Below are 24,515 nucleotides of genomic sequence, written 5' to 3' on the forward strand. Positions count from 1 at the left end.
GTCAGGAGATCAAAGAGGACGAGATGGTGGCGATGGGACGGGAGCTTGACGAGGATGGGACGGCAACGACGATTGGTCAGGAGGTCAATTAGGACGATGGGATAGCAGTGGTAGGGCAGGAACCCAACAAGGCAAAAACTCGAAGAGACCGGCGGTGGGTTGGAAGCTTGACAAGGAGGACAGGGAGAAGATCGGTCTCAGCTATACTGAGCTAGCCACAATGTGGATGCAGCTGAGTGGTCCTCGCCGCCTACCACATTTGGCTTAGGAGAGATGGGGAAGAGTAAGAAGAGGGAAGAATGAAGGAAGAAGATGGAACACATATGGGTCTCACATCTAGGGGTATTTTGGTCTATATGATGGCGGAAAACATGACGGCGATGGCATGGTTCTAATTTTGAGTGTATTCGAATGGCATGGATACAAATAGATGAATTATAGTGCCATTTATCTGAATCGACATATTTGCAATGGTATGGATCCAATTAACTCTAAAATTTTTTGGATCATTTTGCCCTTCTTCCTTCTCCTTCCCCTCCCTTCGCTCGTCCATTTCCAATGAACCCATCCACCATCTCTACCTTCGCATCTCCGCCGGTCACCTCCCTCTTTCTCCTCAGTGCCATCGCGTGCTTCCCCCACTCCTCCTCCTATAGCGCATGCACTGTGGAAAGGGGAAAAGCTCGATATCAACCTCGTTCGACCACCTCCCCCATTTCCCTCTAGCCTAACACCGACCTTTTCTTGACTCCAGGCATTGGTGCGAGACGCCGCCACTACCGAGCGGGTGTAGGTAGGCGAGCCCCCGCGGCCGTGGCTACTGCGCCCGTCAGGGAAGGTGATGTAGATCCGACAATGGAGAGGTGGGGAATGGAGACAAAGGAGGTCAAAAGCAGTGGCAAGGTTGTTGATTTAGCTTGCCCGGAGTGGAGAGGAGGAAGAGATAGATGAGATACAGGATGAGACAAAACTTCTAGCCCCAACCTTGCCATGTTCCACCACCGGAGTGAGCAAAGGGGGGACAGGAAAAGAAAGGAACCGCAGGACCCAACCTCACCATACATGCATGACCATAGTAAGTAGGGGGCACCTGCCATAGTGAGCAGCACCACCCACCACCCACCACTCCACCGGTGGGAAAGAGAGGAGAAAGGAAAAAGGGCAAACAGGTCCAATTTTTTTATGAACTAGATGATGCCTCGCGCTTTGCTGCGAGATATACATTAGATATTGGAGAAATGATGAAATGATTTGGATTGAAATGTTTTTTGAACAGAGCCAACATGAGATTGTGCTTTTTCATTAAATATAGTCAATTGAAATATTGGGAATGATGATTTAGCATGTGTATGTTTAGTTTTGGAATGAAATAAATTGTAGATATAATTACTATATGCTTACATGTTTAGCTTTGTATGCTTAATGAGTTGATGTGGTATGCTTGCATGTAGGTTTTATGAATGCTAATAAATATTATGCTTGCATGTTGAGCTTTAGATGTTTAGTGGACATTAGTTTTATAGAAAGAAGGGATACACCAAAGGGATAAGTAGTAGCAAACCTCCAATAGCTATAAAATTGCAATGATATGGGTCCAAATATTGTTTTTCAAAATGGATAAATTAGTAATGGTATGGATACAATAAACCATTAGTTATGTGGTTGTGGTTTTCTAGTTTCAAGTTCATGAAGTTTCATATCTTAAAGTTTCATGTGATTTAACCGTACTTTTCATGATTTTCAATGAAAATGTGTGATAGTTTCATGAAATTTATTTGACGGGCAAGAGGTGTAGATAGTGCTGATTAGTGTGGAAATACTTTTAAGTTCAATGAAAATTCACCCTAACAAAATTGTTTGATTATGTTAAATTACAATAGTAGAATTTTCATGGTAACAAGAATTTAATTAATAACTATATGCAAGAAATAGCATAGAACAACAACAATCTCCTCTATTCCCCCATTGAATTTATCCCAGTGTTCATGAGACAAAGCATATGTTAAATTCAGAGAATAGAAGGGAGAAGGAACACAAAATCAGAAGAAAAAAATTGACTTATTTGGCCATTTCTTTTAGCCATGAACTCGCTCTTTCTGCACACTTTGCTGTACCCGAAAAATAAATTAAAAGAAAAGGAAAAAAAAGGTCTTCACACTTGTCGATGGCATCTCAGCAAACGGAAACAATGGACTCAATTAGGTCGATAAGTGGAGCAAGCTCAGCCTTATCGATCAATTTGAACTCCTACACAAAGAACATTATAGTTAAATTTATACAAATAAAAAATAGCTTTGCATTGAATTTATCTCACATTTTTTTACTTGGAAAACAAATATTCAGTTACAATGGCTAATCAGAAAGTGCATATCTGCCAAACAAATCAAGCAGCTCAAAATACCGTCAACATAAAATTTTATCTATCTTCTCCATCTAAATTGATTACAGTTTTTCAATCAAAAAATACTCAAAGATTGTACAAACTAATAAGAATAAGCCTTCTAATTGATTAAATGCGATGTAAGAGTAGGGGGAGATCAAGAGGCAACTAACCCAGGTGAACAATGTGAAATGCTTGAAGCAGGTGTTAAGGTGGGCTTCTTCCTTGAGGCTCACAATCTTCTGAAAATGTGTGTGGTAAATATGAGCATAAACACGGAAAAGGCGCTTGAATATCGTCTTCACGACTTCCCGAAAATTTTGTGGGAAGGGGGTTCCTGCATAATAAGTAGTTAAAAGCAAACAAATCTATCAGATAAAGAAGTAATAATCCTAACAACAAGTTAATCAGACAAATGTGGCCTCTGAATCAGGTGAAATATTACGAACAGTTAAGTACCAAGTTTCTGAGGAAAAATGGATTCATCGTCAAGCTGGACCTCAATCCAGTCCATCAGATACTCGACATATTTCGGTGCCGAAACCTCGATGGGTTTCTTGATCTGAATTCCATCAGCCCATCTGTACTCAAACCTGGCAAAAAGTTGTTCTCATCAGTAAATTTACAAAGTTCTACAAAACAAATTTATCTCCCAAAGAGGCAAATATCTTACTTAGGTCCAGCTGACATTGTTGGACATGTAGTAGGCGTGCAGAACTCCATCAGAGTGCCGTAAAGGATGTTCACCTGGTTGAAGAAATCAACAGCTTTGAACAAGAAAGCATTGATTAATTCGTTAGTGCATAGAAGGAAAAACAATTTGACATTTTCTAACAAGGAATAAGCTGTATGAGGCTTACTGTTAACAGCTAGCCATTCATTGAGATCCTCTCCAGGAGGCAGCCTGACCGCATCCCTCAAATTACCACTTCCTAAGGTTGCATCAATGTGCTTCTTCAGCTGCACACCCTGCATCACATCCACCACAAAAGATCAGCACTAAGAAAACTTTATCTTCACTCTGCAAGAATCTGTGTCATATATATGACAGTGTATCTGTATAGTGTTTGTATGAAATATTCTAATTGATATAAAATTCTTGAGCACAGCAGTTTTCTTTGCATAATTGTTTGTTGTGGTATGTTGCATTTGAAAAGATTTCCAGAGTTCGTGATCACCTGATGGTTGGTGCAAAATATGAAAATAATTACATTTTGACAGGATGGAATGATAACAATCTAATCATTGACAGAAAAACCGCCGACCTTATTGCCAGATGGTGCATTCTTCTTTGGCCTGAATGTCTTCTGGTTCCTGCTTCCCAGTCAAAATATAATAATAAGAAATTTATTTCAGAAAAACTAGAAGTTGAAAAAAAAGATCAGATACGAAGGCAAATTAAGCATTTGCTAAGGCCGTTGAAGAAAGGAAGAAAAAGTCTGTAAAATGCAATGGCCGTAGACCAATCCAGAATTGATTGCCACAATGAATTCAGTCGAAGCACGAACACCTTTTTTAAAAAAAAAAACTAGCAAATAATAGCGGGCAGAACATGCAAGCCTGATTGTTCTTCCGATCAGAACCGTTTGTTTATTCCACCCTGCTTTTGTAAATCAAGGTGATCACGAATTCAAAAACAAAAAAGAAGAGCACTCTCATCTTAATCAAATCGCCACATAACAAACATGCAAACCATCTCAACAAAACAAACAAGAAAACATGACATGCAAAAAAAAAATATATATTGGTAGGAACAGAAACCGATGCAGAACAAGAAACAGGACATGGCCAAGAACAACGCAAGAACAGATTAAGCTAATCAGAATCCAGAGAACCAGAGACAAGGTTGATCGATCATACTTGCTTCCGAGGCCGAAAAGACTCATCTTTGTCCCTCTCCCTGCCAAAAGAAAAACTCAGAACTGAATATGATCAGGGATGCTGGCGCCGATCTCTCCCTATAAATACCTCTGTAGCGGAAGGTATGAGAGAGAGAGAAATAGGCAGGAGGGGGAGGAGAGGATCGTCGTGGAGAGATTTTATTCGGTCTGCCTGTCTGTCCTGCCCTTTTGCTCTGGCTGCTTTTTTTTTTTTTTTTGGCTATTGTTTCTCTTTGGCTCCAAGCTGTTGGTTGCGATGGAGAGGAGGGAGGTGTTTATTTTAGATGAGCATGGCGGGGTCTTAGGGAGAGGAGAGAGGTTAATCTCAACCTCCACTCCTCCTTTGGCCAGCCTGGCTAATGCCTCCTTTTTCTCTCCTTTGGACCCCACAACATCTCTCTCTCTCTCTCTCTCTCTCTCTCCTTTCTCTCTCTTGCAGTCTTGCTATTATATTTAGGGAGACCATGATTTGGATTAACTATTGTTTACATTAACAAAGGGGGGGCTACAAGAAGTCAAAACATTTGGTGATCATCTTACATGTCATTAACTTTTATTTGGATATAAGTTTTTTTCTCTTTTCTAAAGAAACCTTCAATGAGGGTTGGGAGTTCATGCGATTTATTAGAGAAGAAGAGAGTTGACGCAGCTTATAAGAAACTCACACATTAAAACCTTACAACTACACGGTTAATTAAAGCAAAACTATAAAAACCTATATAGAGAACTAAAACAATAGTAGAAGGCGGTACAACACCATAAACCAATGGCCTACAACAACTAAGACCTGTCACAAGTTATTGTTATCAAGTTCATCAGAAAAAAACAACCGAACAACTTCGACTTCCTACGACGATTAGTGGCTTGAACATACGACATTGTTGATAAAAGCACACCGATGACCCCCCTCCCCCCAAATGTGAGGTATCTTTCAGGCGATGTCTCCAAGGAGCTTAAAATGTCAAAATATCAACGTATGTTCGAGATACTACTGTTATGTTTTCAGTGAAGGAAATATAAGCAGCACCACGATAACGCCTCCGGAGAGGGAAACACCTAAAAATGTTGACGTCACGAACACTAGGCAAAGACCGGGGCAAGGCTTACACCCAAGCATCCCACATCCTACTAACCATGACCTACACGAGCACTACCTCTACATAGCTAAAACAAAAGGAGTGGGGTATTATCACTGCTAAGCTCGCCATGTCCGATACAGCAAATCCGACTTCAACACAACACAATTGCATAGTTATGCCATAATTCCTCCATCATGCTGTTCTATTTCTAGTATGGATCTCCTAGTTGCCTTATGCCTTCTCGTGGTACTGTCATTGCAATTGTTTCTCCCCTTACTAAGGAGCTTCCATTGTCGTTTTAGAATATGAACAATCAACATAAATCTACAGTAGATGTTTTGTGCATATAAAAATAAGTATAGCCAAATTATTCTTAACAAAAAAAAGAACATCTCATAATATTGTCGTACTTGTGTTGCTTTTTTTTTATTTAAGTGAAACTATGAAATTGTTATTTCATTTCTTGTATTATTATTTTGTAACAAAGTTTTTTTAATATGTAAAAAAGTGATGTACTAACTTCTAAAAGTATTCATGAGACGGGAAATCACTAGTAGTACATACTAACAGGCTGGCACCATGAAAGGGACCGAATAGAATGTTAAAAGATAAATCAACCGTCATCTTATTCAACCTTAGGCATCAAATCTGACGCCACCAATCGGACGCCAACTTTGCCAAACTTCATCGGCGAAACGATATACAGGGGGCGCATAATTTCCTTTTAGCTGTAAAGCACAAACACGGTAGTTCATTAGTCATTTTCCCCTTTCTTTCTTTCTTGTCAATGATAAGTACGGTCCAAACTATCGGTGGCAGCCAGTTACTTCCTCCAACCAGCGCGATTTGCTGAGGGAAGTTCTTGTTTAGATCATCAAATGATCTGTGATCCCTTTTTCCTCTTTTGACACGGCTCCAAACACATGACGTCTGAACAGGGTTTTGGATTAAATTAGTCCCCATTTATCCAAATAGGCTGAATGTTTCCCTATCTAAGCAGTTGTACATCAAAACAAGGATAATACTGAAGGTGTGAAAGGTGGAAACATCACTCCACGGATTAGGATTTAAATTCTCGTACTTACAATCATATATAGATACAGGGGTACTCCTACATGTACCTTACCTGGTATACATCGGATACCGGATAGTTTGTCTATTTCTAGCCTGCTTTAGTTCATATTAATCGCTATATTACTTAATAATTAGACTATTAGTATGGGAGGATCCAATATTTTTTCTTGGATTCGATACTAATACATACTCAATACAAACTTTCAATAAGATTTTTGTGATGTTAATCATATGTAAGTCTCCTTGAGCATATCTTATACGACAAACGCTCAGAAGTGCATGCGAGCATTTTTTTTTTTCCGCACTCGAAAAGTGTACTAGTAATCAGTTGATAACAGCGTAGCGCAGCGGAGAGACAGTAGATTAGCTCGATGTCAGATTCATAGTTTCTATCACCAAAAGCATCACGGTCGCAGCGATAGCAGACTGGCCCCCCAAAAATCAGGTTCATCGTTACAGGGTAGAGCGATGGCGACGGCCGCCGTCGTCTTCCCGTTTGGTTTAGCATCGAGCACGCATCGTCGAACAACTCGCAACAATCATGTTAAAGCACTCGTGCGCGCTTGCGTGACAGGAGTGCACAGATGATACTGTATATCATACAAGTTTCTCTTCATCAGCCAGCGTAGCAACAGCTCAGAGCAGAGCACCGATCAAAGTCAACATCTTGTGCCATTCCCGCTGCTGCACAAGCACAAGCAGAGGGATAGGAAACAGCATCATTTCCATTTTGAGTTTGACTGTGAAGACCAAATCTGTTTCAGTCAGAGCTGGACATCATGTATGTACTATTTAATCAAGCATTGCATTTTTTAGTTCAGATCCAACCAAGATGATTATTAACGCATATGTAAACCGGAATACAGATCTGATCGCTCCATAGGAGCGGAATACAGGAGGAAAGAAAAGGAAAAAGAAACAATTACAAGTTCGAACACCCACCAGGATTCAGCTAGATGGTACTACTTATTACCGCACGAGAATCAACTGAGAAGCGGCTCGCGTCACCCCCTGGCGCCTAATATACGTTGCCATTAAATATAATGGTGATGCTGCCGCCACTAGTATGTACAAGAGTGCCATGAAGGGCTTCTTTTTTGTTGTTGTTTCTGAATCTAAGCTAGAATCACCCGCGTCCATGGAAGGGGCCGCACGGATGCAAACTATTGCCTCAATAACTCTCCTCGAAATAATCGCAGCCTCAAATTATGTGATAAGGCTGCTTTGGATGCGCTTGAGGCTTGGACAAACCACACGCAGTCTGCTAAAGTCCAGCACATTTATCTGTTCGTAATAAAAATAAACCGATTAGAAGAAATTTAAACACTACAGGCACACAAGATTGGATTAGGACACACTCGAAATGTTAATGCTTACCTTTGGACAAGAGTGCACATTGAGAATCTCCAATGCACTGCAGCGCGATATTGCAGATTCTAGTTCCTCATCTTGCAACATGGTGCATGCCTGCAGGGGATTGATATTGGAAAAAAAACAACAGTCTGTTATAATAGAGCACCATACAAAACAATGACTAAGCTGATACATAAATAAAGACCACAATATGGAGCATATATTATTCCCTCTGTTTCATAATATAATTTGTTTTGACTTTTTTCCTAATCAAACCTTTTTAAGTTTGACCAAATTTATAGAAAAATATGGTAACATTTCCAACACAAACAAACATATTATCAAAATATATTCAATATTACATTTCATTAAACTAATTTAGTGTTGCTATTTTTTTTCTATAAACTTGGTTAAACCTAAAGAAGTGCAACTAGGAAAAAAAGTCAAAGCGACATAAATAATATGAAATGGAGGGAGTAGAAGTTAGTAATTCAAGTGAGACATGAAGAAAATTCCCAACACTGTATAAGTCTGCGCACAGTTCATATACTCCTATGTTAGACGAAAAATCTACTGAATATCTTAGTATTATGTGCCTTTAGCGAATTAGTTAAAAAAACATTTGAGATCAGGGAAAAAGTATCAATATTAAGCACTGAAGCAAACACTTGTCAATCATCCCAAGCAGCATAAGTTCAATAACAGAAAATCAACCAGACTTTAACCAAGGTTTTGTACTATCTACCAATGTACTTTGAGCACAAGTCATCTTGAACATTAAAAGCATCCCAAGGTACTAACCAATTAGTACATTGCCTCATATCTCTACTACCTTAGAAGCGGAGTCTTCGTCCTCCCACCCTCTCCTACGAGTGCAGCGCAAAAAAAAAAAACCCTCCATAAAACCAAACCAGGCCCACCACTCCCACCTACAGCCCCCTCCCAAAATTAACCGACTAATAAGCCTGGATAGAAAAAACTAAACCATATAAAATCATTATTCTGTATTCTTTTAGATGTCGATACATACGGGCAAAGCACTAGTCATCATAAAATTGTGTATCATGGAAGCACAATCCACAATGAAAAAATTTAAATCAAGCTCCCATAAGCAAAGTAGCCAAGCCATCAAACTGTATAAGTTGAATTATGCCAGTGTCAGAGGAGATATGGCTCTGAAGGACAGTGAAAAAGCAAGCTGCTTGTAAGGGTGGAAGCAGAAGCAGAAGCAAGAGTTCAAATAAAGGATGCCCAAAGAATACTCTACCAGAAGTTGGAGATTTGTCAGTCTTGGGCAATCAAGCTTCAGAACCTCCAGGGAGCTACAATTGCTGGGAAAGATACAGGTATATGCTGTAAGTAAATAATACATCATAAAACCTTGGGCGGTACAGAAATGCACAATGATAATACCTCAGGTTCAAAGTATAAAGATTGGAGCATGTCAAATCCACTTCCTTTAAATTTGTGGACAGATTAAGATTGATTTTAGACAGGCGTAGATAGGTTGTCATTGAAGGGATGATGACTTTCTTAATATTTGGACAACCAGTACAATTCAGAACTTCAAGCAGACGATCAGACCTTTCACTGATCTCTTCACTCCTCACTGGTGCTGAATCAGGTGGACAAACATCAACAGGCATGTCACCAGAACTGCAGTCATCTGACCCACACACCAACTGATGCAGGTTTGTGCATCCATTCAGATTCACATTAACCAAATTTGTACAACATGAAAGAAGCTCCTCGATTGCAGTCTGCCCAATGGATGAGTAGGACAGATCTAGCTCAACCAACATAGGAAGTGCACCCTCTCTGTATAGGGCATCTAATGATGAATCACTGAGATACTTGCAAGCCGAAAGTTTTAAGATCTGCCAATAGGAGTGCATAAGGTCAGAAAATAGCCATTTCAATGATTCATTAAAATATGTATTTCCAATGGTTCTCGTAGAATAAACCTCAAAATAAAGAATTTTTGAAAGATAGCATGAAAATGAACTGCTACAGACACCCCAATAAATAAATGCAATACATTGTATAAGTTCATCGCAAGTATTTTCAAACAGTATTACAGAACACAATAATTCTAAAATATGCAGCAGACCAGCAGTGATATGTTAAAATCACATAGTAAACATACTGGGCCAAGGTTTTTCATTTGCTATGTGACATGTACTAAAAAAATGATTTAAATAGTACAACAAACTAACCACACACACCTTTAACTGTGGGCAACTGTCAAAAACAGGCTTCAAGTTGGTCAAAAATGTGTATGACAGGTCAAGCAAGGCCAGCTTATGAAGGCAATGCAAAGAGGACAATCCATTGAGGTCAATTGATAGACATGATGACAGGATAAGATTTTCAATTAGCGGGCACGCCTCTGCTGTTTGAGACAGTGAATCATCCATTAGTTTCCTGAAGACACAAAATAGCTAGTTAGCACCAGTCAGTGATGTTTAGAAGAAAAATATGAAGGATGACACAACCTGCAGAATGAGGCATCTAAGGATGTCAAGCGAGGGCAATTTATTGATGCCTGGGAAAGAACACCACAACCCTTCAGCTCCAATAGAGACATCTTTGGGGCCTCAATGTGAAGATCACTTAATTTTGGACATATTCCAAGGTTTAGGGATTCAAGACCAACCTAAAAGATGCCAGTGTCAGAAGGAATTGATAGATAAACAGAAAAAAATTACTTTCATTCGTTTTATCCACAATCCATTTTGCAAAATCACTCACCCTATCTTACGGGACGACCACAATAAAACAGTTCATAGATGTTTGTAAGGAGGGTTATCTGACAAATCAGAGTTCCTAAAAGTTACAAACGAGGGTTCCTGAACAAATCAAATTGCTAGCCCAAAAATAAACTACTAGCTATTATTTTAGGCACCCATCGTTTCGCTTTTTTTTAATAAGCCAAAACGGCTTATTAGGGAATAAAAATGAATTTGTAGGTAAAACTTTTATATATGTGTTCTTAGTGACTTAAAAGCCAATGCTGAAAAAGAAACTACGTTGAAAATATCTCAAAATCAATATCAAAATTAAGTTTGAAAATTCAAAATTTGGCTTTTTCTTTGGCTTATTAGGCCATCCGATGGGAGCCTTACAATTCATGTACAATCAAGCACAATGAATACATGTGATGGAAGGAAGGAAAAGATATATTAAAAAGGTGTAAATTAACAAAGCAGCACAGTAATGAACAACAAACATTTGTTTGATATCCCATTTGACCATTCCTGTATTAATTAATCGGTAAATAATTGTAATTTGTGACAGAAGTGCAAATTACAAGATATGCTCTTATTATATGGATAGATGAATGAATATCACAAACCCCACTATTCTTTCTAAGGAATCAACACAATCAACATCAAATAAAAAACAACTGTTCATATAAGCTGAATGTTCAAAACTAGTTCCAAAGAAAATATATTTGCACCTTCTAAACAGATAAAAAAGAATGGTACACTTACTGGACAAAATGACGCCCTTTCGAGGTGATCACAGCCATCAAGATTCACATTTTGCAGATTTGGGCATGAAAGTTTTAGTAATGTCATGGAGCGGCAACCAGCAAGAGAGAGATTGACCATGGAACTACTATTCAGTTCAACAGTGCTCAGACTCTGGTACAAGAGGGAAAATCAGCATAACTCAACTTAATAAGAACAACAATTCACTACCATAACTCTTATTATCTGAATACACAAAAACAGTAGGCATGCATAGGCTGACAAATTGCTTTAATGCTTTATGTATATCAACAGCCATGTTTATATATATATATATATATATATATATATATATATATATAATGAGTCAAGAAAAGCTGGATAGCCAGAATCATTATTGTGTATGACTGAGTATTGGCTGTCCAAAGTAAAGAGGATGCAAATTTGAAGTGGCATACCTCACAGTTGTCAAGAATCAATGATCTGAGCAATGGGCAACCACCTCCATCACTGAAAACTTCGCAAACTGCATTTGTTAATGATTCGCAGTCACTAAGATCGACATCGATCAAGTTGTTGCATAACAATGACAAACTTGATAGGCTCTCTTGCTTTTGCAACACCAATTTCTGCAGCCACAAAGTCTCTGATCAGTAATGTCTGTTTAAGAGGTCAGCGCAGAAAGCAATAGACAGAGTAAAAAAATTCAGCCTTTTAACAAACATAAGAGCTGACCTGAAGAGCATTTGATGTTATGCTAACACGATGAAGTACTGAGCATCTGGAAACTTTAATGTAAGAAAGAACAGGACTTCGCAAAGTCAACTCAGCAAACCTAACATGGCATTTACAACAACCATATTACAGAATGGGGAACAATCATAAAAATAAACAGCAATAACTAAAAGAGACAAAGCAAAAGCAATCCCTACTCACTTGCGCAGGTGAACAAGACTTATGTTCTTGAGATGTGGCAGATCCAAAGACACAGATGTCAACAAACTGCAGTTATCAAGTTGTAATGCCTGAAACAGTTCCAAAAGAAGCTGCATTAGTACTTACGACAAAAGGTAGAAAACCATTACAAGGAGAACTAAATAATTACCTCAAGCAGACGACTGTAAGCTATTGCAGCCATGGAAGCAGACGTGATCCCCTCACAACTTAGTAGTCTCAGGTCTACCAACATAGGAAGCCTTACCGACTAATTATGGAGGCAAATAAACAGAATAAAAGTCAGACACATGCTTCAAATTCACATACTGTGGCAGACAAGATCCATCAAACACAAAATGAACACAGGATAAAGAGAAACAAACCTCAAATGAAATGTTTGGGCAGTTAGATGCATCAAGAACAGAGAGATTCGGACATGAATTAGCTATCTCACGCAGTGTCTCATCAGTAACACATGAGCAAGATGACATATCTAGTGATGCTAACAGCGGACAAGCTGTAGCAGCTTGGCGAATGGCATTATCAGAAAGTTTATGGCAGGACTGAAAATCCAATTCAACCAACTGGGGACAGTTGAGTGATACATGAGCCATGCCAGTTCGCCTCAATGAGAGTATTTGAAGCTGGGAACATCTGGATGATAAAACAACATATATTGAAAAGATCAAAAGACACATGAACATATTATATATATGAAGTATTTGCAACAAGCTTGTTACCTGACAGATATTCTGAGTGCACGACACTTCAAAATTTGAAGTTCATGTAATCCATCGTGATTAACGGTTACTTCTTGAATGCCACTCCCGAGGGATGCATCACTAACTGTCAGAGTAGTCAGTAATGGGCACTCAGACAACAACTGAAAAAATGCTTCTCCCAGCTGCCCTTTGCCCATTATTAGTGTCTTGAGATGCCTAGAAAAGTGCCATTTTTGATAAATACGAGGACAAAATTATCACATCAAAGGTTAATGAAATAGAATCGGAAGAAAACCTTAAGCATGTTATCGCTTCCATCACCAGTAATTCTGCATGTGGGACACCAGACAGATTTAGGTATGTCACATTTTGGTAACGATGGCAAATGTCAACAACTGCAAATGTCAACAACAGGGTGATAAAGCATGTCAGCAATATCGAGTAATAATTCAGAGGGATACAATCAGACATGAAATGGATATGACTAAACAGTTGTAGTGTATAAGCTAGAAAAAGAACATATGCTTAGTGTAGCTTAACAGCAGAGAACAATTCCATTTTAGTAAATAGAAGTTATAAATCACAAATAATGGGTTTCAATCAACATGTTTTATTCAATCCAAATAAAATTGTATTTGTTTGATGGTTTTCACTACAGCCAAATGCAAATTTCTAGCAGTTGATACCAGACTCCATCATCACCTCTATATTTGTACTTTTATCAGCAAAGTTAAAGTATGTCTAATCATTAACATCATGTAAGTATAACATAGATGGAAGTCCATTCGGAGAGCTAGATAATGTGATCCCAAAGCTCTTAGATCCATCCAAGCCTCTGTAGCATTAGGTAAAGAAGTTGTGTTCCTTGTAACCAAAGAAGCAAGTAATAAAAGAATACGATAATTGGGTAATAGTTTGAAAAATCTCTGTCAACAATCCCTATCTGGCTGTCTCACGCCTAAATGCCATTGAAATCCATACAACATTTAAATAATTTCACATATGAATTATAGTATTTAAAAAGAATAAAAAAGAGCCAACCAAATGACATACAGTTTTGCAGAGATATCCTAGTATTCTCAAACTTCAAGCATTTCCAGAAGTCCTCATGCATACTAGCAGAGCGCCACTGTTTACAGGAGGCACCTGCTTTGCATAGATCCCTCTGACCCAAGAAAGAGAATATCTGTAATAGCATATTTAACAAATTAGTATACTTCAACCAAGCATTTTGCATATAGAGGAAGTGCAAAAGAAACAAGCGCCACACCAGGTGCAATAGATCATCAGATAGATCCATTCTTATTTCAACATCTTCAGAATTTTCTCCACCTGAGATTTCTACATCACCAACATTGCCATCCCCTGGGTTCTCATTAACACCATCATTTGGGAAAAGCGACAAACCAAAATCTAATTCATTTTCTGGACAGTGTGAGAGCTTGAAATGGCCATGTTCATCAGAACCAGGGAAATGTGTTGATTCCAAGCCAAAGAAGGAAGCATTTACACCAGAATGTTGTGGGCTTTCTCTGCAAAAAGGAAGAATATGTTTACTCACTATGTACATGAAGAGTGGTAAGCAAAAAGAAGTACTTCATGACCAAGTCCACATAAAAAGAAAATACCACTACTGTTCAGCAAAACAAGGTTATCAATACCCATTGCCAACCACAGAGAAAGATAAGCCCTAACCTACAACAGTATGAAAATCATGTAGGATATAACTACCTGGAATAATCTACATAATGTGAATACTAAAATATCAGATAATCTATGCAAGGTTTACTTATGAGGTAGCACCTCTTCTTGCTTCTTTCACAAAAGAGAGAGGGGGGAGGCAAACATCTTGCTTCTTTCACAATTGTAAAACAGTAATACAAAAAATTGATTGCCAATCATTCTGGCAGCATGGCTGCAATCAATATTGATCTACTGTATTATTATCTGAAGGACGTAAATGGGATGCAAGTCATAGTTCAGAAAGGAAGAATGGTGAAAAGAAGGAATACTAGATGTCCACATTAATCTTACAAAACTTCCAGAAGGATACTTAGGCAAGTAAGTTTATGTAGGCTGTCTCTGCAGCAGAAAATACGTACTAACATGAATTTAAGGGAATAGGGAACAAGTGCATCAACCACAGGCAGAGCAGTCAATTACCAATCCAAGGGGTATCAGTATTTCCAATAACCAGAATAAAACATCTACAAGTGCAATTATATACTGTTTCCCTCATTATTTTCATGAAAAAAGTCCATTTAACTCCCCCCAAACTTTCACCTGAGCATCTAACCCCATAAACAAATTTTCGGCTCATTTTACACCCCCCCCCCCACCCCCTAACGATTGAAAATGGTTCACCTTACTCCGTAACGACATTTCTCTTTTTCATTTCTCTCTATATAGGTCATTTTTGCAATAAAATTTGGTGGGATTGATATATGCATTATAACTTATCTCTCAACATTTTTTCAATTTTTTAATCACTGTTTACATAGGTTGGAAGCACTGAGACTAATTTAAACATAGAGGTTTTAAATTTCAAGCAGATAGTCAAGAAAAATTTTGGGACAATTTTAAAACTTTGATAAAGGTGTCATCTATGGCTCTACAAAATTTAAGCTTAAAATACGACTGATATAGAGAGAAACAAAGAAAAGAAATGTAAATAACCAGTAAAGTGAACCATTTTTAATAGTTCAGGGGGTTAATTATCCAATCTTATAGTTCTGGGGAGTAAATTGGATTTATCCTATTTTCATTCTAATAAGCGTGTTTGATAAAAAACTCCCAACGCGACTTCAAACTACTTATGGCATCCATGAGTTGTTCCAAGTTACAATATAAACATGACAGGGTTTAACTACAAACTACTAGTTTACATGAGATCAACAATAAAACTCTGCTAAAACACTGAACAGAACAAAAAACTTACTTATGGCATCCATGAGTTGCTCCAAATTACAATATCGACGTGATAGGGTTTAACTACAAACTACTAGTTTACATGAGATCAGCAATAAAACTCCACTAAAACTCTGAACACAACAAACAAGCATGCAAAACAGCAAAATAGGAAAGGTAACGGTCGAAGCAACTTACTCGCCGAAGCCGCGCACTTTGGGCCGTTTACTCTGCAGATCCCTGTCTCCATCCTCATCTCCCTCCTCGTCCTCCTCGTCTCCCTCCTCCGCGCCCTCTATAGCGCCCCCTGCATCATTGTCTCCGTGCCAAATGTCGCGACACCTAAGCGGAGGGACGTGTGTCGCAGCCCGCGAGCTCCCGGCTGCGTCGTGGTCCCATGAATGAGGAGGCATCGTCCACCTCATAGCCGCGGGCGGGGGCGGCGGCTCGCGCCGCGCTGCCGGCAAATGCCACCCTCGCCGCCCCAGCGACAGCGCGAGCTCCAGCTCCTCCCGTGCCTCCCCGTCCCTCTCCTCCGCCCCTTCCCCGGCACCACTCCCTCCCTCGCCACCCTCCACCCCCTTCATCCTCCCCCGGTCCGCCATCGTCGCCACTACACCACCGCGAGGAAACCTAACCCTAGTAGCACCTCCGCCGCCATGCCCCCCACACCCTCCGCGTCTCCTCGGGCCACCACCGAACGAGTCCGAACACCCCACCCCACCCCACCCCACCACACCACGCCGCCACTCACCACCGACCGGAAATCCCCCGATTGCCGCCGAATTTCCACCGGATTTGTCCGAATCGGGGCGGCTCCGCGCGCGCGTGGGGGTGGAGGGCGCCCGCCTCCGGCTCAGCGCGCGAGGCGCGGGGAGGCTCTCCGCGTCCGTACAGCCGCTCTCGCCAACGGCCGCGCGGGCTGCGCGGATCTGCGCGCTGCGCGAGCGCCGGTGGCCGCGGCTTCGCCTCGCGAGCTCTCGGGGAGAAGAGAGAGAGAGAGAGAGAGAAGAGAGAGACTGTTCGGGCCGTGGAAATGGGAAGGCGCGGCCCTTTTGTATCGCGGGCGGATCTGACCGCCGACAGGTGGGGCCATCCGGTTACTGGGCCCACGTATCAGTGATACGTGGCGGGGTTCTCGTGGGTGCACTGCATTTGCTCATCTCGTCCCGTTTCTACGTGACTCTTCGAGTACCCGCGGCCAATGACAGGAGGGGCCGTGCTGTTCGCGGGCCCACGGGATGAGAGGGCCAGGGGGGTCGGCGAGACGGCGTGGGGTCCATCTGTCAGCGGCGTTAGAGATGTTGCGCGCGTCAGGTCGGTGCGCGTTGCTTCGATTTATTTTCCGTGGCGTCACAGACATGTGGGAACGATTTTACTGGGGCCCCACATGTCATTGGGTGGGTAGGATTGGTACAGCTCGCTCGTCGTGTGCCTGGGTTGCCCTGACGTGCGCTTTGACCGCCGAGAGACGCGCACGAGACAGGGGAGGGACAGGGTGGGCCCACGGTGTCCCTCACGGGGGTGTGCTGTTTCCCGGTGTGTTTGCGCAATCCTGTACCGATCCGGGCCCACCTGTCAGTGAGCATGTGGTCGGGGCGGTCAGCTACGTGATGGCGTAGGTTTGACTTCCCGCCGTTAATGGTAGGTAGACGCCTACCAAATTAGCCCCTGTGGGGGTCCACCTGTCAGTATGGGAGTAGAATCCAGCGTTAGCTTAATTGGGATATCCCCTCCATCCTCTTCGAATTTCTTACTAGCATATTCGATCATTATAGCTATGTAAACCACGAGATGAATCTTTTGATTATAATTAATCCGTTATTAATATATGCGGGTTACTATAGCATTTATGTCTAATTATGGACTAATTATACTCAAAAGATTCATCTCGCGATTTCCCCTTTAACTGTACAATTAGTTTTTTTAATCTATATTTAATGCTCCATGAATATGTTTAAAGATTCGATGTGATGTTTTTGAAAAAAAAATTAGGGACTAAACCAGGCCAAAATCCTTTACACGTGCAACTGCTCAACCTTTACCCGTGCAACCGAGCAAGATGAACCTTGTATTTGAGCAAGGATGAACCTCTTGAATTGCTGATTGCTGGCAGAGGATAAAACTTTTTTTCCATAATCTCGGAATTAGTGCCAGATTGAGTAAGCATGTTGATTTGCTGCTAACTAGAACATGAATAATGGTACGATTTTAGTGTCCAAGAGGAGATGAGATATCACGTAGTGTCTAAAAGCAAGCAAACCTTATTTTTCGGTTACCAAAATTACAGCGAAATTTAGTGTCTAAAAGCAAGCAAACCGTATTTTTCGGTTACCAAAATTACCAACAAAATAAATTCCGTCGGATTTTCGTCCATACGGGAAAAAATAATCTAGTTGATGCGTCCTCTCTCAAACGAATGAACTATTGGGCTAAATTTTTCTCCACATGGAGCTTTTGCTCTCAGCCCATTGCAACCCAAAAGTCCAACAAATGTGAGCCTCCATTGAAAGAGTAGAGAGTAGCGGCTATTGAGGAGGAGAAGAAACTAGAAAAACAGAAGAGAAATGAGAGGAGAGTGGAGAAGAAGATTTGCAGTTTGTTAAGCTTGGTGGCTCTTACCCAATCTTCATTAAGTTAGCGATTGGAGGTTCATATGTGGTTGGATTGGTTCCTCACTTTGAGCACTTCAATCTAGTTAGTTTGTGTGAGGATTGGTTGAGAAGAGCACCGGATTTGAATAGTAGTTTATCAGGTCGAGTTACTGCAGTTACAGTTTGTACAACATTTGGTAGAATGTCAGTTCGAGGGGTCAAACGGTGTCCAAATGGGCTGTTTTTGGACAGCTTGGAAGGGACTCATAGACCATCATTTCTGCCTCATACAATTTGCATACATGGTTTGGGATATCTCGTCTGAGAACCAAAGAGGACAAAAATATACTATTTCTCTAATTGTTTATTGATATACCTCTTGTTAGTTTTGATGGTTGATGTTGTGATACCAAGTGTGTAACTTGATGTTATAGCTGATGTTGTGATGTGCCTCTAGATGTTCTAGAGAAGACTCCATTTGTACCTATTTGTTGATTATAGTGGAAGTTTAGAGTAGACCGTTGGTTCCATGGTTTTTTACTCCTCACATCAATGAGGTTTTCCACGTAAATCATCGTGTCTTGTGTGCATGTGTTTATTGTTATTCCGCTGCTGATTTGCTAATTGAAATCTATACTAATATTAAAAAGGAGGAGTTGCCTCTCTCCAATGCTACAGGCCAAATCATTCGGATTAATCTGAGCCGCCCATCCGCGCGCAACTTTTTTCCCACCGCACGATTTGTTGGCACCCGATGATTGCTAGCGCGAAGACTTCGCTCCTCATCCCCGAACACCGCGCTTCTCCTCGACTCCTCGCTCGCTCCTCCTCTTCCCCGCCGGGTCTTTCTTCTTCCCCACCGCCGGGTCCTTCTTCTCCCCATCCCCACCGATGCGACCGGTCTCTTCGCTCGCGCCTCCTCCTCCCCTCGCCGGAGCTCTGCCGGAAGTCTGCCGGAGATCCGTCGGACTCTCACTCGGAGCCGCCACCGGAGCAGGCATCGGCCCCTCATCAAGTAATCAAGTAAGTCCCTCAAATCCTGTCTCTTTCCCTAATCCCTAATCTTCTCCATACGTGTGGAAATTTTAATCTTCTTCCTTGAGCATTGGCCTGTAGCATTTGGTAGTTGAAAACATTGAAAACACGATCTGAAAACAAGTGACCATGATTTTCCTTTTTTGTTGAATTTAGTGAACAATCAAATAATTACATTACATTGAGGTGATCTTCTTTTGTGAACTTTTGAATAAAATTTCTAACAACGGTTGCTGTAAATTATTTATTTACTATGGAAGCAAATGTATGATGCTGCTGTTGCAAATGAAATCTTCAAAATGTGACTACTATGGAAGTAAATTATTTATTTACTCTCCCAGGGAGCTTCAATTTCAGCCCACGGAGACCCTAATCGAGATCCTGAAGATACTACGTGCAGGTGATGATGCCTTCTTCAGAGACCATCTTAGAGCTTGAGTAAGGCAAGGTTTTTGTTGTTTCACATCACCATTAATGTCTTTGTTTCATAAGACTGAATTTCTTTATGTCCCTTAGTTCATAATGCATTGTTTCATGTCTGAATGATTTAATTGCATGATCATATGGTTGGATGACCTGAATTACACGCTGACGAGCGAAACACATGAGCTACTCGAGAGGAAATACTGGCAAGCGCTGCCATAGAAGGATCATGTGCCAAATTAAATTAAATCTGAAGCAACAATCGATCTCTCATCAGTAGTTTCCTTGCACAATTTCAGAGATGCCGTGTTGGTGAGGACATGAGGTGCTCCCATTCTGTTATTTTGTTCGCAAAATAGGGATTTCCGAGGTGGAGAGCAGGACGAGGCAGCTCAGGTACCATGGCTGTGTGCTGATCTAATAGTCATGCTTGTTGTTTTAATTGGTGATGCTGCTCCAATTTGTTTTTTCGCGCAGATGGTCTTCTATATCTTCACAATTGTTGTGCCCTTGCCTCTTCTCAATCCACATCAGGTGCGTCCATGCTTTTAGTAATCTAGAAGAAGTTGATTTGTCGCTCAACAAGATAGGCAAAAAAAATATATTCTTTGATTGGATATGGATATTATTCTTGGTCCTAAAGTTCGCAGCAAAACAACTATCTCTGCCAAAAAAAATCGCAGTATGTAACTTCATTTTTCTTTAAGTAAACATTCAAGGTTACAATTTCAAGTACATTGTCACCAGACAAATGTGATGTCCAGGTTTAGACTTCTAACATGGCACATAGTTTAGTACCATAATTGCTACGGAATAAAACAATTATTGGAGGGCCATTTGTCTAGAACAACATGGTCAATTTACCAAAGCTAAGGATAGGAGAGGTTAAACGAGGAAGCATGTTTTGGGGCTAAGTGAGTCGAGATAATATATACCAGCGCTGTATGTTGAGGACTTGAGGTATGTCTATTGAAACTGTGCAGCCCCTATCAATTGATTTGCATCCATTCTTTCTTCCGAACTTTACTAATGCTGATTTCATGTCATGTTCAGCCGACAGCGTGGCTGGTGTCAGCAGTATAATTATCTTCTTTTAGTCTGCTCATCTCTTGGTTAGGAGCAGATAAAATTATGCTTACATATGAGAAGTTGAGTACTGCACCTCAGGTATTATCACATCACACTCAGGTGGTTTCTTAGATTTTAGATCCCATTTTACAACAAGGATTGCGTAAAGTACACAACAAGGATTCGTGTTTTACGGAAAATCTTTAATCTAGCAGACTTATATAATTTCAGCTTCCAAATGACTTAATTTTGCAGCGGCAAAAGTTGTCAAATCAAAGCCTATTATAGGAGGAAAATTTTGGCTGGTTCTATTATTATTTTTCGTTGTTTGGAGGTAATGTGATGTTTTGAGATCACTGGAGGATTTAAATTTGCTTGTAATCCAGATGATTACCACTAATCACTATGAAGCCATCCTACTATTCTTGTTAGTAGTTACTGAGAAATATATAACATTTGTCTTTGATCCCTGGAGAATACCCAACTTCTTGAAGAGAAAAACCATATATTTAGGAGAATCCTAAACTAATCTTTTGCTCTACTACTTTTCAGGCCGTATATGCATATATCTTGGTGAGTAATAGATGTTCCATGTGTCAATGCATCAACTAAAATACCTGATGAACATGTATATGATTCTTAGGAAATTACATCTGCAACAGCCAACTTTATTTTTTTTTTCTCAGCATCTCAGGGCATTATTTTCATCAAGATTTTTTGCCTACGCTAATGACTGATGACAAGGATTTTGAGTCCAACAAGGACCTTTGTTGATTGCTGAAATGCTGAAGATACATTGAAACTGTTTCTTGAATAAAAATAGATGGCTGTGTGGGGTAACTTTCATCTTTACATAATTCGGCTTTCCTAGAATTATTCAGTGTCTTAGTACATGACCTTTAATTCGGCTTTCCTAGAATTATTCAGTGTCTTAGTACATGACCTTGTAATACCTTATGGTTACTGAAAAACACATGTCGTACTTTTACAACTTTGTCAAAGATTTATGTAGATAAAAACATGGTATCCATGAGCAACGTGGTGAAACTTAAAATAGTCTTAATGTTTTTTATATTCTAATCTTGATTTTTTTTATGCAGTTAATCTCAACTAATGTCCCTGTATTTTTTTTGTCATGGGTTTCTTTTTTTTTTTTTTGGGTAATATCTGGTTTGTAATGTGGGAAAGGAAAAGAAACTACAATTTTGAAGTGGTAGAGCAAGCAAAAGGTATGTCTATAGTTTGCTTCCTAACCTGATTCTATAAATACGCACGAATTTAGGGAACCTATGAGCTGCAATTAAACTTTAGAAATTAAATTGCATAAACATTAGTAGAGTCTCATCCACTGATAAATATCCATGCTCATTGGAATGAGGAGCGAAGTTCCACTTGATTATTGTATTCAACAAATGCTTGATAAAATGATTCAGTAGATTAACTTTACATCAGCATAAAGCTATGGATACACTAGATTTAGCGCAAAGCAGGGTATTATGATCAGCACATTCCATTCCTCTGGTTCAGCTTGCAGCTTACTGAATTAATAATATTTGCTAACATTTTACACTGTTCATTGGTTTTGCAAGACAATAGCATTTCCCTTTTACAAAAGTTAGAAGATCCTTTTACAAAAGTTAGAAGATCCGTTCACTGTTATTTCTATTCTTTCTTCTGCATGTTGAGGGCTTGAGGTATCGCATGGGCTCTTTGTTTTCTAGGAAAGGTGAGCATGCTCTACTTATTCATTTACATCTTATAATTGGAATTATTCTATTTTCACAAATTTTAGGAGCAAATAGTGATCACAACTTAAGTTGGCACTTTTTGATATATAGTCTGGACATTTTCATGTCCAGTGGAGAATAATTTAAATTCAGAAATTAAATTGTGCAAACGTGAATGTCATCCACTAATAACGACCTGTTGATTGTGATTTTTTAGCTAGATGCCGATGGTGAGGTATAATTCAGGGTGTGTTTAGCTCACGCCAAAATTGGAAGTTTGGTTGAAATTGGAACGATGTGATGGAAAAGTTGAAAGTTTATGTGTGTAGGAAAGTTTTGATGTGATAAAAAAGTTGGAAGTTTGAAGAAAAAGTTTGGAACTATACTCAGCCTCAATCATTTTCCTTTCTCACCAGCTATTGTAACAATCAGGTGCTATGGCCATAAAGGAAGCTTGGGGCATCGCAGTTAGAATGCAACAAAGTAGCGGGCTGAACTTGTATCTGCACTGCATTGGGCTTTTGGCTTCAGCAATTTGGAGGGACTCGGGGACTTTGAAAAAAAAAAGGAGGATCGAGGCTGACATATGGCTATCTTAGAATATGTATTGTGAAGAAAGTACCTCGTACGTGCACGATTACTAGTTATCCTTAAAATACATGACAAGATGAGAGATTGATTGTGTGAAACATATTTGTCGGTTGGTGAATTGTAGCTTGCACATGAATTGATTTGGTTTAGCCCCAATATAAACAAGATCAACACAACATGATAGCAACCCATCATTATCAGTTCTTCCCGTACCAATATCAAAAGTAACAAATTTCAGATGCTCAATTCCAATTGATGAAATTGTCCTCGAGAATGAAATGTCCCAGCATTTTCTTTTTTTAAAAAAAAATGAACTCCAAATGGCTGGTTCACCCGGTTAGACAGCCTTGGCGCAAATCGTGCATTCAACACCGGTCTATGAACTGTGGAGAGGTGGCTAAGCCAGCACTGCCTTTGGATGGGGCTGATGAGCTCGTCGTGCCTTCGCATAGGGTTGATGAACTCACTGGGCTGCCGGCCAAGGCCCGAGCTTGTAGACGAATTCGATCGGTGGCTCGCCGACCACTCCATCATCTACGGCGAGGGTTTATAAGCAGATAATGATTTAATTTATTTTATAAATAAATCCTGACACTGCATATGTAAACTAACGTAAATGCATCATAAGATCTACACATGTAAACTGATAATAAAATATGAACAGATCGAATATGCCCAACATGCTGAACACGTACCAAGGGTACCGGAAAACCGGTTGCACAGCAGGAAGTACTCGCGGTTGCGGGGGTTGACGACGATGCGCAGCACGCGAGCGAAGAGGAAGACGAGCCGTTGTGGTCGAACAGGGAGTAGTCGCGCGACGTTCCAAAAACCTTATTTGCCGCCTTCTCCCACTGCAGAACGTTAAAGGCGAATGTTCCGGAAACCTGTTCTCCCGATCACCGGTGCACGCTGACGAGTGGGATGGAGTAGACTACAAGCGAAGGCGCAGTACAGAGGAGGAGGAGGCAAACCCTAGATTGATTTTATGTATGTTACGTGGAGGCGGCGACTAAACTTATATAGAGATATCAGGATGCTTAATTAGGACGCCTGCAAGATCTCCGCTCTGCATAATCGAGAACCGGATAAGTCGCGCGTAAGTTATCCGGACTCCATGCCATTTCATGCACCGGATTATTCGAGTGTTTCCAAAACAAACAAACCAAATTTACCGCAGCAAAACAAAGCTACAAAACCGAGAACTGGACAAGTCATGCGTAACTTATCCGAACTCCATGCCGTTTCACGCACCGGATTATTCGGAGTGTTT

The 24,515-nt window shown here is 40.3% G+C and overlaps 2 protein-coding genes and 1 long non-coding RNA gene across 6 annotated transcripts; 1 reads left to right on the forward strand and 2 right to left on the reverse strand.

Annotated features, from left to right (window-relative positions):
* Positions 1-1,934: 1,934 nt before the first annotated feature.
* LOC127786077 (MOB kinase activator-like 1A) lies at positions 1,935-4,570 on the reverse strand. Its single transcript, XM_052313404.1, has 8 exons — positions 4,349-4,570; positions 4,241-4,280; positions 3,646-3,694; positions 3,241-3,349; positions 3,054-3,147; positions 2,840-2,973; positions 2,554-2,717; positions 1,935-2,247 (listed from the first exon to the last, which is right to left on the reverse strand). The coding sequence occupies exons 2-8, from the start codon at positions 4,264-4,266 to the stop codon at positions 2,173-2,175; spliced, it is 651 nt and encodes a 216-aa protein (XP_052169364.1). The 5' UTR covers positions 4,267-4,280; positions 4,349-4,570; the 3' UTR covers positions 1,935-2,172.
* Positions 4,571-7,199: 2,629 nt separating this feature from the next.
* On the reverse strand, positions 7,200-16,819 carry LOC127786383 (F-box/LRR-repeat protein 15). Its single transcript, XM_052313781.1, has 17 exons — positions 16,003-16,819; positions 14,168-14,429; positions 13,951-14,083; positions 13,193-13,292; positions 12,916-13,113; positions 12,559-12,829; positions 12,345-12,443; positions 12,176-12,264; positions 11,975-12,074; positions 11,698-11,868; positions 11,261-11,413; positions 10,262-10,422; positions 9,992-10,190; positions 9,180-9,643; positions 9,034-9,097; positions 7,791-7,880; positions 7,200-7,697 (listed from the first exon to the last, which is right to left on the reverse strand). Exons 1-17 carry the CDS (start codon positions 16,407-16,409, stop codon positions 7,620-7,622), a joined length of 3,039 nt encoding a protein of 1,012 aa, XP_052169741.1. The 5' UTR covers positions 16,410-16,819; the 3' UTR covers positions 7,200-7,619.
* A 2,374-nt stretch (positions 16,820-19,193) lies between these two features.
* LOC127753532 (uncharacterized) lies at positions 19,194-23,775 on the forward strand. 4 transcript variants are annotated; one of them, XR_008012594.1, is made up of 4 exons: positions 19,194-19,421; positions 19,775-19,833; positions 20,156-20,816; positions 20,910-23,775. It is a non-coding gene; the product is annotated as an uncharacterized LOC127753532 (long non-coding RNA). The 4 variants fall into 4 exon arrangements; XR_008012593.1 differs by having other exon boundaries at positions 20,156-20,252; positions 20,334-23,775; XR_008012592.1 differs by having other exon boundaries at positions 19,775-19,871; positions 20,156-23,775.
* The last annotated feature ends 740 nt before the right edge of the window (positions 23,776-24,515 follow it).

The sequence above is a fragment of the Oryza glaberrima genome, chromosome 10, assembly GCF_000147395.1.
Source record: "Oryza glaberrima chromosome 10, OglaRS2, whole genome shotgun sequence".
Classification (NCBI taxonomy): domain Eukaryota; kingdom Viridiplantae; phylum Streptophyta; class Magnoliopsida; order Poales; family Poaceae; genus Oryza; species Oryza glaberrima.